The 14,929-nt window shown below is 38.4% G+C and overlaps 2 protein-coding genes across 5 annotated transcripts in view; one reads left to right on the top strand and one right to left on the bottom strand.

The window, feature by feature from the left end:
• Window positions 1-14,929, bottom strand: part of DOCK1 (dedicator of cytokinesis 1) — a 455,801-nt gene that overhangs the window by 293,484 nt on the left and 147,388 nt on the right. The gene's annotated exons all lie outside the window — the stretch shown is intronic.
• The window catches only part of INSYN2A (inhibitory synaptic factor 2A), a 106,098-nt gene that overhangs the window by 56,201 nt on the left and 34,968 nt on the right, over window positions 1-14,929 (top strand). The window contains exon 6 of one of the 2 annotated variants that reach the window (XM_083364107.1): window positions 2,527-2,744. The exons of the other annotated variant lie outside the window; for it this stretch is intronic. Within the exon in view, the coding sequence (XP_083220233.1) occupies window positions 2,527-2,710 (184 nt within the window). The 3' untranslated portion in view covers window positions 2,711-2,744. Of the gene's footprint in view, window positions 1-2,526; window positions 2,745-14,929 lie in introns of those variants that run through there. 2 annotated transcript variants of the gene reach the window in all.

The raw sequence follows: 14,929 nt of genomic DNA, 5'->3' as shown, positions 1-14,929 counted from the left end.
AGAATGGGATGAATTTTACCCAAAAGTTCAAATTTAGGAGACACTGTAGGAGAATAGTTGTGGAAAAAATTAGGATTATGATAGCACCTTTTCCCATCAAATTTTAATAAAATTCATAAACGTTTGTGAGTGGCAGCTCAATTCAGATTCACAGAGTGGTTAGATTAATGCAGGATTTAAATATGGGTAAGATAGGATGAGGGGATAGTTTTCTGGTTATTGAGATGCAAATTGTATGCCTCTAATCTTTGTGTATTTTGGGAGTGACTGTCAACATTATGTTTTTCAGAAAAACTTTAATGATTCTTCAACAAAGACCCTTGAATATGCTTGGCCTGAATAAATTTTGCACTCATAGATAAGAGCACTTGCCTTTGTATGGCTCATTTTTTAAACAAAAGCAAAGAGTAGGAAAAATTTGCTTTTTTGCAATGAAGAGAAGGGGAAAAAATACTTCCTCAGAACTTGTATTGGAGTTGTTGGTTTTTAGATTATTGGTAAATGATCTTGACTTAGGGGTAAGAGTTGGGTTGACTAGGTTTACGAATGCTGCTAAACTAATGAGAGTGGAAAAATCTAAACATAATCATCAAAAGCTGAAGGATGTTTTTGAGGATACAGTGATACATATGGGGGCAAAAAAACTTAAAATATACTAGGTTTGTTTTTATTAAGGTTAACTTAGAGAAATTCATGAATAAATCTGTCCTTCCTGGAAATAGGGAGATGTTCCAGAACCGTGGGGAATGTAGTGCAGATGCTTACAGAAAGCTGAGAGAGAAAATAAACTTTGCTATAATTTCTTACCTTAGAAAAAGTCCAACTTTAGACTATTATCTCCAGCAGATCTCCCAAGTTCATTCTGGTCTTTTTTGTTGTTGATGTTGTTGTTTAAAAAGGAGGGGGTTTAAGGTTCAGGAAAGGGAAAGGGGGAAGCATTATTTCTATGAATAATAGAAGGTTTATTTCTGGAGTGAGAAAACGTTAAACCATACTAAAAATTTCCCTCAGTTTCGAACCACATCCAGATTATTCCCTTGCCTTCTGCCTCTATTTTTGCTCTCCTAGATCTACCCTCAGGTGAGGAAACTTCTTTCATAACCAATACATTTAACTTTTAAGATGAAAAAAAAATATTTCCAAAGCAATTTGTTTTAAAATTATCTTTTTCTAAATCACTATGCATTACCATTACTAATTACTTTTCTGCCACAGCTTGAAATCAGGCCTCTTTGTTTTTATAAATTAAACCTGAAACATATTTTATGAATGGTATTCCAATCTCTGGAGCTGTAATTTCTTCTGGATCTTTTCTCCCCCTTAATTGCAGAGCAGTCATCAGGGTACTCTTCTATTTCAAAAGCTTACAATTTCGGATAAATATTTTATGAGTTTAACTTTACTTTTACATAGCAATTTTGATCTTCAAGTGAGTAATAGATTTAGTTTGTTTCTTTCCTTGCAGTCTTATGTTTTGAAATTATGTTTAGTGACATGTTCTACAGCTGTTTTAGTAGCCTCAACTTTATAATTAGCTGAGGTCAGGTTTGGGTTACATGCAACAAGGATCTAGTCTCACAGAGATAACAGAAATAGAAGAGGTCACTATTTCAACAACTTTATGAAGTGCATAAAATATACCAAAAAAATCAGATTATGTTATGTGAATAGGCTTGTTCACATGTTAATTATGGCTGAATCAATAGCCTTTGGTTATTGGAATTATTTTATTTATCTCTCTGGTACTATCAAGCTTACTTCTTAAAACACTGTATAACAAATAATTGAAGAACAGACAAGGGATAACTGCAGTTTAATGGAAGGAATGATTGCAGCTATATCAGGATAAAACTAATTTTTCATGTTCCAGGCATACACAGAGGCTCTAAGTTTAGGATTAAATATTGTACGCTTTATTATCTCCTATTCTAGTGGGACTTTTATACCCTTATCCTGATCCTTAATATTTTGTTGTTGAATAACCAGTTTGTAATAATGAACTAATGCAAGATATAAACAAAAAATTATATTGAATATAACCTACAAGGAAAAACATAACTTCTGCAGCTCAGAGATAAATTTTAACTTTCCAGCCACCAATATATTTATCCCATTTGGATGAAAAGGAAGCCAAGTCTTCAACCAAAATCCAGCATCAACTGTCCTAGGGAGTACTACAGTGATATATCTGTCTAGACCTGGAAATTGACAGGCTAAATGCAGAAAACCTACTGGCATTCAGGGTAGACAACTAATTGGGTTAAGGGACTAACTTTGTTTAAGAAAGCTTTTTGTCATCTTAGTGGGATAACACAGTTCCATGCTACAGTTAATATATTTAAATATTGTTTTATATTTCAGATGTTACTTGAACTATTTTGCAATACAGTATTGTCAGTATGTTGTATTAGAGGACTGCAGAATCTGGTTTTTTCACATATCAAATTCATTTTTAATGTTAATTTAACAGAAACCTCTATCTTGGCAACTGATTGTGGTTCTCTTTTTTTTCCTTCCACTATTTAGTGTGGAATTAGATTTTAAGCAGCAAGAAGACAAACTTCAGCCAGTTCTGAGAAAACTTCATCCTATTGAGGAAACTCAGGTTGCACCTTTGCCTTATTCTCAGGAGAGTTACTCCTCAACTCCCAAGCAAAAATCCAAAACTGAATCAAAAAAGCATGGAAGATGGAAACTCTGGTTTCTTTAACTAAATCCGTATTATATGGAATTTTAAGGTCGCCTTCATTTAAAAAAAAAACTACATCCACATGAACTTGTGGAGTTTTTTAAAAAGGATCCTAATAATTTGAATAGGTGACTGTCAGCAAGTGTTACTCTGACAATATTAAGAAAGCATTTTTTCTCACCATATGTACCAAAAAAGGCCTTTGTACCTATGAATGAACTTTCAGGAGTAAGGCATTCAAATTGCATACCTTGTCAGCTTTTTATTTGAATTTCACCATTGTGGGATGTTAAAGAACTTTTAAAACCAGGATAGAAATTCATGTTAGCAAAAGGAAAAAGTATAATTACTTGCCCACCATTCTTTTGTTAAAAATAACCAATGTTATTTTTCAGAGTCCAGATTTTGTTTTGATTCTTTGGTTTTCTTCTTGTAAAAGAAAGGGCAGAATGTTTCTCCCCTGAAGTTGTTCACTGTATATTTAATTTTCCACATATGCTGGGGTGAGTAGAACCATTTTCAGCACATAGATATCCTGAGGAAAGCACAATATTTTCAGTGGTCTGAGACCATGAATAATCTTTGAAATGTGATTATGTGTATACTTGCCTTTATGTGCTGTAGCATTATGCCAAGTGATTGCACCTCAGTGAAATGCTGGCACCTTTAATTTACTGTCATTTTCATCACATAACCTACTGCTCACTTTAAATGGTGAGCAATCAAAAGCCACCTAAAGTCAGGGCATGCCTTTAATTACTGGCAGTTGACAGGGTCAAAGCTAAGGACACTAAGCTCTCTTAGATATTATTTTTAATCTGTTGGTACCCAACAGCTAAAGCTATGTTCTGGCACCATATTTGGAATGAGGGAAAGAGGGAAGGGAAGAGATGCATAACAGTAAGTAACAGATCATTGGCAGCTGCCACAATTTAATACACTTTTGTAATTTAGTCTCAAGAAAACACTATACTCTCTTGACACACTGTGCCAGAAATTTTATAATGTATTGTGTTTTGCTTTTTAAGAGTTCACAAGAGCCTGGCAGCTTTGCACATTAAAGGAAGATACTGAACCATCCTAATCCTTCTACTAAAATAGTATTAGCAAATGGGAAGGTTGAATGAAAATGTTGTGCAATTAACAGTTTAAGAGTAATTACACAAATTGAACAAAAATTCTACTAGTTATTTTTAGACACTTTTAATTCCCATCAGTTTCATTGGCAGGGGATCAAGCACATAACTAACTCTCCACTATTTCCTGTATTTAAATAATATCTCTGAAAAATTACTCTGTAAGCTTTCTTTGGAGATTTTTTCCTTTTTTATACTTCCAATGTCAATTTCAATAAGGTATCTGGGAAGTTCTAGATACATAGTTTATCTCAAATCATACAGGATCTTTTTTCATAACTATAAAGCAGAATAAAGTGAAAAATACTGTTTTGTTGGTGGAAATCTCCAGTGAAAAAAATAATGCAGATGTACTACAATCACTTACTTCAATATTTAAACCTACATTCATGTTATATATTTTATATTGAGTTTTATTACAAAATTTAATTTGGTGGTTTTATGGAAAAATACCTGAGATGTGCTTATGAAAATATAATTGATACATTAATTATGATCAACTTCAAAATTCCCCTGTTATTCTATAACTCATTTTCTACTAATACTCCAAGAGGGCTACCAATGACTATTGTAAGGAAGTATTTCTGAATTTTATTTTTAGTATTATTTTTAATTTCTTTTTCAGAAAGTGCAAGGCTCAGAAAGTCATTTTGATGCTACTGGAAAAGTGTAAATATTTATATTGGAAAGGAATGGAATTAAACATAATAAATTTTACAGTCTTTTAAATTAAAGTTCATAACTTTAATTGATCCCAACATACTTTAGAATCTAATCCCAAATATAATTGTACAGTATCGTCCTTACTAATTCCAAGACACATTTTCAAAAATAAATATCTACATAAATTAAGCTGAATGTTGATTGTGATCCTACAGATAACATCACATACATATACAATAGGGTCAACATGCAATGGAACATGTTTGGGCTTGGGTTTTCTACATGTCAGGAACACTTTAAGACAGTTACATCTTTTTCTTGGCTTGACACAGCTGCCCTCTGCAATTAACACGTGATCATAGGAAAATATACTTGGTTAAAGAATTCTTGGTAGATTCTATATAAGACTTTATGCTTCTAAATGATATTTCACCTTTTGAATATGGATCATTGCATATAGTCCTAATAAGCAACCTAATTGTTATGACCATTTATTTATAATCACAGTAAGGATCATGGCCATTATTCCTAACAAAATTCTATCCTTAAGACTTATAATAATTTATTAAATTCTCCCAAGTCCAAAAATAAACTAAAAATCCATCACAAAGACACAGACAGGAAGCAGGAGCCCAGCTATAAACATGTGCGCTGCCTCATGTAACTGAATTTCCCTATATGTTAAAAGCTGCACATACATACATGTGTTTTCCTGATTTTCTTCTAACAAACTAATGACTCTTAATCACATAGCCCAGCTGCAACTTCACTCGTGATTCGATAGCTTGGAAATAATTGTGAAGAAATGCAGCAGAAACCTGTGCAAATTATAGGGTGCATGTTTGCAGGTTTATAGACTATATTCTGCTTTTTTCCCTTTTCTTTAAATCTGGGCTAAATCAAACATACAACAAGTATGCATATTATAAATATGCTACCAGTCTGAGATGCTTAGCATATGACCTGTGTATTTCAAAAATAGCCCATATTCTCTTGGGCTTCCATCAACCCATAAAATTTCCTAAAATATATTTGCTGGTTGCCAAGTAACACTCATTCTATTATATAGGAATCAAACCAGGAAAAGAAACATTAAGAAACCATTTTGAGGTTGAGAAGCAAAGTGAGTCAGTATTCTATACAGCAACAGAGTGTTTTACTAAAACGCTTGCAAATTTTTAATTTTTACATTTCCTCTTTCAAAAGATAAAACACATATTCTTGCTCAAAGCTACATATTGTGTTATCGTACCATACTATGTAACTTGTAATAAAATTTTTTTTGCAAGTGTGTAAAACGTATCATATTGTATTACATTTAGGATCACTGAGGCAAAAGTTAAAATTCTGTGGAGAGAAGGCTAAAAATCTGTAGTAAAGTATAATATTTAATTGACATATCAAATGAAAATACTTTTACTGAAATTTGTTGTTTTAAAAAAACAGGTAGGAAGTCCAAAATGTGTATCATTATTCCAATTTGTGTATTCCTTAATTTGCTGCTAAATTCATTAGCAATATCATGTGGTTTCAACCACTAGTTTACTTAAACACATTTCCATGTCATGCTTTATATTCCATTTCTAAATAATAAATGCTGCAGTAATTTTATATTACTTGCTATTTTCATACTATAAGGACAGTATTTTCTAAGTTTGCATAATTCCCATAAAGCAGCAGTGACATAGATACTTGTTTTGAAATTAATGGGAAACAATACATGTAAATATCACTTTTTTTCTTAAAAAACAGACCACTGTAATTATGTAGTCAAGATAAAATGGAAAATGTTAATGTTAAAAATGCTGAGTATATGAATTGTTTGCTTTGCTTACATTATTTTGATTATTTTTGCCTCTGAAAACACTTTTGTACAACAAAATACTGGCTGAGTGTCTCTGCTTTTTCTTCAACGTTTAATTGCGGTACCAAGTTTAAAAACTCAAGGGATGATTTTTTTCATGAATGTTTTAAAATGAAATTAGATTTTACATAGCACTAGGTCTGTGTAATAGCAATGAGTTGATTCTACAATATATGTAAACGATAATTATTGCTATTAAGAGACCCCATATTTCACTATAATGAAACTGAATTTCCAACATCTCTCAGCATTATTTCCCTCTCAATAAAATTACTACAAATAATTTAAATATAGGATACTCAAAAGTATCCCTCCATTTATTCAAAATGTTCTTCAAAAAAACTTAATTTATAAATGACTATTTAAAGGAAAGGAAAACAGTAAAAATAATTATGAAAATGAATTGATTGGAATTATGGCATGCAGAAATTTGTTAATTACAAGTAGTTCTCAATTTATGACCACAATTGAGCCCAAAATTTATGTTGTTAAGTGAGAAATTGGTTAAGTGAGTTTTGCACCATTTATTTCATTTCATTTCATTTTATTAAATTTATATGCCGCCCTTCTCCCTGAGGACTCAGGGCGGCTCACAACAATAACAATTAAAAAACATAGAGTAAAAATGTAAAAGAGAATTAAACAATAAATGCAAAATTACAAGACAATTTAACCCTGTAAAAAGCCTAATTAAAAATCGTAGTCAGTCCAGGCCCGCTTGTTGGAACAACCACGTCTTCAAGTCACGACGGAAGGACCGAAGGTCAGGGGCCATCCGCAGCTCCAGAGGCAACTCATTCCAGAGGGTCGGCACACCCACAGAGAAGGCTCTCCCCCTGGGGGTTGCCAGCCGGCATTGCCTGGCCGATGGAACCCTGAGGAGGCCGACCGAGTGATGGGAGGTTGACAATGGAAGCAGGTAGTCTCGCAATTACCCCGGGCCTAAGCCACGTAGGGCTTTAAAGGTTATTACCAGCACCTTGAATCGCACTTGGAGGGTAACCGGAAGCCAATGCAGCTCGTGCAGGAGTGGTGTAACATGGGAGTACTGAGATACTCCCATAAGCACCCGCGTGGCCGCATTTTGCACCAGTTGAAGCCTCCGGGCGCTCTTCAAGGGCAGCCCTATGTAAAGAGCATTGCAGTAATCTAGGCGAGAAGTGAAGAGGGCGTGGGTAACCGTGCATAGGGCATCTCTGTCCAAAAAGGGGCACAACTGGCGCACTAGGCGAACCTGTGCAAAGTCCCCCCTGGTCACTGCCGTTAGATGATCTTCCAAATTAAGCTGTGTATCCAGGAGGACACCCAAGTTGCGAGCCCTTTCTGAGGGGGGCAATACCTCCCCCTCATCAAAAGAGATGGAACTTGTTGGACAATACGAGATGCAGGTATCCACAGCCACTCGGTCTTGGAGGGGTTAAGCCTGAGCCTGTTCCTTCCCATCCAGACCCTCACCATCTCCAGGCACCGGGACATCGCGTCAAGGGCATCACTGGGTTGGCTCGGGGTGGAGATGAACAACTGGGTATCATCCGCATATTGGTGATACCTCAACCCAAAGCTACGGATGATCTCACCCAGCGGCTTCATATAGATGTTAAACAGGAGGGGGGAGAGAACCGACCCCTGAGGCACCCCACTAGTGAGGGGCCTCGGGGTAGATCTCTGTCCCCCTGCCAATACAAACTGCGAGTGGCCCGAGAGGTAGGAGAACCACCGTAAAACAGTGCCTCCCACTCCCAACCCCTCGAGCCGTCGCAGCAGGATACCATGGTCGGTGGTATCAAAAGCCACTGAGAGGTCAAGTAGGACCAGGACAGAGGAACAGCCCCTGTCCGTGGCCCGCCAGAGATAATAATAATTTAATTTTTATACCGCCCTTCTCCCGAAGGACTCAGGGCGGTGTACAGGGCAATACAATAAAATACAATATATAAAAATTAAAAGAAATATTAAATACAATAGCCCAATTCAATAGAGATCATCCACCAGTGCAACCAATGCCATTTCCGTGCTGTAGCCGGGTCTGAAACCGGACTGGTACGGGTCCAAATAGTCCATCCAGGAATTGCGGGAGCTGACGCACCACAACACTCTTAACAACCTTTGCTACAAAGCGAAGGTTGGAGACAGGACGGTAGTTATTCAATGAGGCCGGGTCCAGAGCAGGCTTCTTGAGGAGGGGCCTCACCACCACCTCTTTTAAGGCGGAGGGGAAGACACCTTCCATCAAAGAAGCATTGACAACTGCCTGGAGCCAGCCCCCTGTCACCTCCCAGGCGGCCGAAACCAGCCAGGAGGGACATAGGTCCAGTAAACAAGTTGTAGTCCTCAGTCTACGCATGATCCTGTCCACATCATCCAGAGTCACAGGGTCAAACTCACCCCAAATGGTATGATCAAGACCTGCCCTCTCCACTCCGCCGGATTCCACCCAGTCGGAGTCCAAGCCAGTCCAGATCTGAGCAATTTTGTCCTGCAGATACTGTACAAATTTTTCAGCCCTACCCTGCAAGGGGTCATCCCTCGGTCCCTGATTAAACAGGGAGCGGGGTCACTCTAAACAGGGTGGCTGGGCGGATATCTGCAGACCAATGAGAGCGGAAGTCAACACGCTTTGCTGCTTCCGTCGCCACTAGGTAAGACTTAAGATAGGTTCTTAGCTGTGTTCGATCAGATTTGGATCCGTTGGACCTCCAATAGCTCTCTAGGTGTCTTTTCCGGCACTTCATCTCCCGGAGCTCCTCGGTAAACCAGGGGGCCACCCGGGGTCTGTGCCAGGTCAGAGGCTGCAAAGGCACAACTCGATCCAAGGCCCCAGCAGCCGCCCTCTCCCAGGCTTCTACTAGGGCCTCGGCAGAGTCATGGGCAAGGGAAGCAGGAAATGTCCCAAGCTTCGTCTGGAACCTTTCAGGGTCCATCAGGCGCCTGGGGCGGAACCACCTGGTCGGTTCCGCCTCCCAGCGGCAGGGGGTGACTTTTCTTGAGACATTTTAAGTGAATAACTGAAATTGTTAAATTAGTAATGTGGTTGTTAAATGAATATAGTTTCCCCATTGTCTTTGCTTCTCAGAAGGTTGGAAAAGGGGGTCACATAACCCTGGGACACTGCAATTGTCATAAATATGATCCAGTTGTCAAGCATCTAAATGTAAATCATGACCATGGGGATGCGGAAACGGTCATAAGTGTGAAAAATGGACATGTCACTTTTTTCAGTGCCATTGTAACTGAACTGTCACTAAATCAACTGTTGTAAGTTGAGGACTACCTGTATTATGTATTTGACTTACTGATCAATCTAATCTAAATTTAATTTTAATTTAATTTTATTAGATTTATATACCGCCCTTTCCCGAAGGACTCAGGGCGGTTATCAACAATTATCAAGAATCTTTGAAAATCTCCATAAAACAATGTAATTTTTAAAAACAACATCGTAATTCATATTGAGAGATGGTATCAAAATGTTAAAATAGAGGAATGTTCTCAAAAGACAGGATTCAAAAGATGAAGCTGTAGATAAATACTTTATATCTTATCACTTGAAGGGATCATGACGATGATTCAACTAGAATTATCCGGCCTATGTTACCTTTCTATGGGAACCAGAAATATCAACCAAGAAAGAGTTTGTGAAGGAAGAAGCAAGGATCAGCTATCATAGTAAACAAACCCAATAATGAATTCCTGCTTGAGGAAGCAACTATTTACCTTCTAGTAACCTATTTGTAGTTGTTGCCTCTGAATTTTCTTTTCTTTCTTTTCTTTTCTTTTTTTTATTCTTGGAACAAAAGCAAGTCTTTTTTTCCTTGAAGGAGTCAATGGAATTGAAGTAAATTTCAGGGCCTATTTTTGCAGTGGTCTAACTCTTGCTTGGTAGCTAACCATAAGATGAAAAAACTAATACACAAGATCCCAGTAAAGACAAGCCCATGATAGACCCAAAAATATAAAACTGGGCTGCTTGAAAATTCGGATTCTTCTTTACAATAAAACACTTACAGATGTTCCCATCCAAAGCAGAAGAATGAATGAGAAGAATGTTATCTGTCCAGTACAACACAGCTCCCCAACCAGAGCTCCCCAGCCTGGAGGGAAAGTGAGGAGCAGGGAAATGTGCATGCGCCCTGCGCACACATGCGCAAACAGGCACACACACAGTGGGGCCACTAGTGCCTGCACACATGCACAAATGGGCTGCTAGCACCTGTGCAGTGGCACTTGAGTGAGTGAAGGGTGTGCACACTCACCAGCCATTCCCGGGGCCCAGTGCCCACAGGCCATGGCCCAATACCGGGCTGCGGCCCATAGGTTGAAGACCCAGTGACAAAGATTTACCAGCACCAATTCTGATTAATGTGTAGCTGATATTATAATTCAGTAAGATAAAGTAGTTTTAAATCTAAAAAGAAAAGTTACAAAAAGGGCTTAATGGCTCACTGTTGTGAATTACCTATTACCAGTGTGCACTAGCTTGACAGATGCTTGACCCACATACATCAGCTGTTAGATATTCACAGAAAATTCAACTGTTCTCTGTTGGGACAAGGAAAGCACTGGTCAAGCCTCCCTTTTGTCCTACCAATCCAGGCCTAACTAATTTGTTTAGGGAGGGAAGGAAGGAAGGAAGGAAGGAAGGAGTTCAACAGAAGAGTCAATAACAATGGTGAAGCAATCATTTATTAAAAACAAATCAGTTATCCACAGAAAAAGGTAAAAAGGATGTGTGTTCGTTGCCTTGACTTATTTATAATAATAACAAAGAATATAAATAAATACAAATAAATAAAAGACTATATTCCATTTCTATGCTGCAGTAGTCAATAATCATTCTTCTGTACTGTGTATTAAATAGGCTGCACTTAGAATATTGCATCCAGTTCTGGTCAGTGCACTTTAGGAAGGAAAAAAGAAGAGAACCAACAAGATTACATATGGCTTGGGAAGAAAAAAAAAGTATGAGGAATGGTTGAAGTTACTGGATATGTTTAGCCTGGAAAAGAGAAGTAAGGGGAAACAATACAGTACTGTGTATATTTTTCACGTATGTGGAGGGTTTCCTTCCAGAAGCTCAGAATTATTCCAGTAAATAGAACAAGACATAATCGCTATATAGGGAAGTAGCCGTTATTCAGATAGCAAGAGAAAAATATTAACTGTAAGAGCAATTCAATGGCAGAGTAAGCTGCCTTAAGAATCTCTAATACAAAATAATGTACAAAGGCAATCCCCAGGTTATGAATAAAATCTCTTCCTAAGTCTCTCTTGCTGTATATTAAAAACATGCAACTTCAGCAGTTCATGACAACACAGTGTGGCTTCAGCAGTTCATTAGCTCAAGAAAGGAAAATGCCATCCACTAGTATTAGTAGTAGGCAGCCAATTTAGAAGTGTAAATTATAAGTTAGATGTTCTTATGTTGGGGACTTCTTGATTGTTAGACTGAGATGAAATTCATCAGGACCCAATCCATGGTTAATGTCAATTTCTAAAATTCCCAGAATATGGAATTCAATCAGCAGATGCAGTAGATCATCCTGGAAGAGGATTGAGGGGTGAGGTAAACAGCATTGGTTTCTGACTCAGATGAACCCTGTGAGAAAAATACACCAAACAATTTCACTGGAACCACCGAGCTGTGATTCTCAATACTGGACAGTGGTGAGATTCAGCCGGTTCACAACACTTCGGCAGAAGCGGTAGCTAATTTTTTGTTGCCAAGGCCCAGAATGGACTTCCAGAAATGGCATCCATACTGAGAACCAGTTGTTCACATATTTGAATCCCACCACTGATAGTGGCTGTATGTTAAATTCCATCAAATTGCAACAATCAAAGGTCAATCTGCCAAAGACCCTGTCCTTGAGCAGACTATTATGGATTAGGAGGAAATTTTAGCTTTGGGCACTTCAGCCTAAACCTAAGAAGAGACAGAGAGACATCATGAAGGAAATCTGATACTAGTTCTTTTGAATGACTCCGTGGCATTCAACAGGAGACCACACTGATGTTATGGAACATATGGAGATTATGCTTGAAAATATGTCTCAGTTTATGAATCAGTTCTCACATTTTCCTAAAGAAGATTTAGGAATGAGAATCCCTACAATTGATGGCCACATATTAGTTTTATTATGGAAACTAAAGGTAGTGTCAGGACCCACCCCAAACCACGTCTTAGGAAGACAAAAACTCTTGGAGTCAGGATTTTAGTCCAAAAGAAATCTTTACTATGACGTGCTCGGTTGTAGGAAATGAGACAGGGCTTAATATTTCCACGATGTAAACCCTTATAAAGAGTTCCCGGTTTAACCCCCCTTAATCCCCATTTGGTCAGTCCCCCCCCCATCCTTCCTCTCGTATCATCCATCTCGTGGGAAAGAGGAAGTTAGGACCCTTTTGTTTATTGCTGACAAAACCCAGATGCTAACCCCCCCTTTTGTTTCCCCAGTTCAAAAGGCTTCTCCTTTCCTTTGAAATGCCTATTGCCAGTTCAATACACATCTATCCTCTTCTCTTCGGGAGATGACAGAATCCATGGGATATGTTTGAAACATTCCATTTATGAATATGATATAAATGGATTCTGACAGTCCGCTCTCCTTAGAAGAAAGGTGTGTCCATCTGTAGGGGGAGAAAAGAAAAGAGAAGAAAAAATAACATGTGTAAATGTTAACTCGGTTTGTTTGGATATTCTGTATGAAATCTCTTAAGCAGCTTTGGTGCTTTAACGTGGTGTTTGCTGACCCATTCATTTTCTGAGGAGGGGAGGTGTTTCCAAGCCACTAGATATTGAGTTGTTCCATGATGTCTCCTGGAATCCAGAATTTCCTTCACCTCGAAATGTTGTTCTCCTTCCACCATGATGGGAGGTGGTGGTGGTGGAATTTTTGTTCGTAGGGGAGATTGTTGTTCTCTCTTTATTAGACTGCAGTGAAAGATTGGGTGTATTCGTCTAAGATTTTTAGGTAGTTCTAATTCAACTGTTACTGGGTTTATGATTCTTTTAATTGGAAAAGGTCCAATGTATTTTGGTCCTAGTTTTTTACAGGGTTGGAGAGACTTAAGGTATTTTGTAGACAGATATACCATCTCTCCCACCTTGAACGGTGTGGGATCAGATCTTTTCTTGTCTGCCTGTGTCTTGTGTGCTAATCTAGCCTCTGTTAATGCTTTTCTGACAATAGGCCAGGTGTATTGTAACTGAGCAATCCATTCCTTTAGTTCTGGAATTACCGGTTCTTTTGGAGTTAGATCAGGTATGGGGTTGAAGCTCTGGCCTGTGGCTACTTGAAAAGGAGTGTAACCTGTGCTGGAGTGAATTGCGTTGTTATATGCCACTTCTGCGAAAGGCAGCAGGTCTGTCCAATTGTTCTGCTGAAAATGTACATAACATCTTAAATATTGTTCAAGTACAGAGTTAGCCCTTTCAGCTTGACCATTACCCTGAGGGTGATGACTAGATGTCAGTCCTTGGGTGGTTCCTAACAGAGATAAAAATTCCTTCCAGAATGCTGAGGTAAATTGCACCCCCCTGTCAGATATGATGCGTAGTGGTGCTCCATGCAATCTGTAAATATGTTGTACAAAAAGTTTTGCTAATGTTTTTGCAGTAGGAATTTTTGGGCAAGGTATGAAATGGACTTGCTTAGAGAACAGATCAGTAACAGTCCAGATAACGGTGTTTCCGTTGCTTTCTGGTAGTTCCACAATAAAATCCATGGCTATTTCTTTCCATGGGGCTGAGGGATTCGCCACTGGTTGTAACAGTCCTGGCGATTTCCCTTGTAACCTCTTGGCCATTGCGCAAATTTGACAGCTACCCACATAGCTTTCTATGTCCTTTTTCATAGATGGCCACCAAAATTGCCTTTTAGTTAAGTGTAAGGTTTTTACAAAGCCAAAGTGTCCTGCTGATTTTGTATCATGGCACAGTTGCATGAAATTGATTCTCTGTGTGGCAGGTATATATAGCTTCTCCCCCACCCACGGCAGTCCATCTTTAATTGTGCACACATGTTTATTTTTCTGGAACCATTCATCACTTTCCAAAGATTTCCTGAATTCTATTCCAGTTTGGCTATCTACCTTCGGTTTCATTTTTTCTTGTGCCCTGGTGGTGACTGGTGCTGCCAGTTGTTGTTCCGGTACAAGTGGTTTAAAGTCAGTAACTCTTGTGCTGTTATATTGGGGCATGCGGGATAATGCATCTGCCAGGAAGTTCTTTCCCCCCGGTAAGTGTTTGAGAGTGAAATTGAATCGGTGAAAGTGTTGGGACCAGCGGGCTTGCTTAGGAGTGAGCTTCCTGGGCGTTTTTAGTGCTTCTAAATTTTTGTGGTCAGTCCAGACTTGGAAAGGTATTTTATTTCCTTCCAAAAATTGACGCCAAGTTAATAATGACCACCTTAATGAGAATACTTCCTTCTCCCATATTGGCCATCGTTGTTCAGTTTCTGTAAGTTTCCTGGATGTATATGCGCAAGGTTGCAACGCCCCCTCATCATTTTCTTGTAGTAATACGGCTCCGACTGCTACGTCGCTCGCATCTGCCTGTATTACAAAAGGTTTGTTGGG

The sequence above is a fragment of the Vipera ursinii genome (genome assembly GCF_947247035.1).
Source record: "Vipera ursinii genome assembly, chromosome: 5".
NCBI classification, from domain to species: Eukaryota; Metazoa; Chordata; class Lepidosauria; order Squamata; family Viperidae; genus Vipera; species Vipera ursinii.
This window is presented reverse-complemented; position numbering and strand designations above follow the sequence as displayed.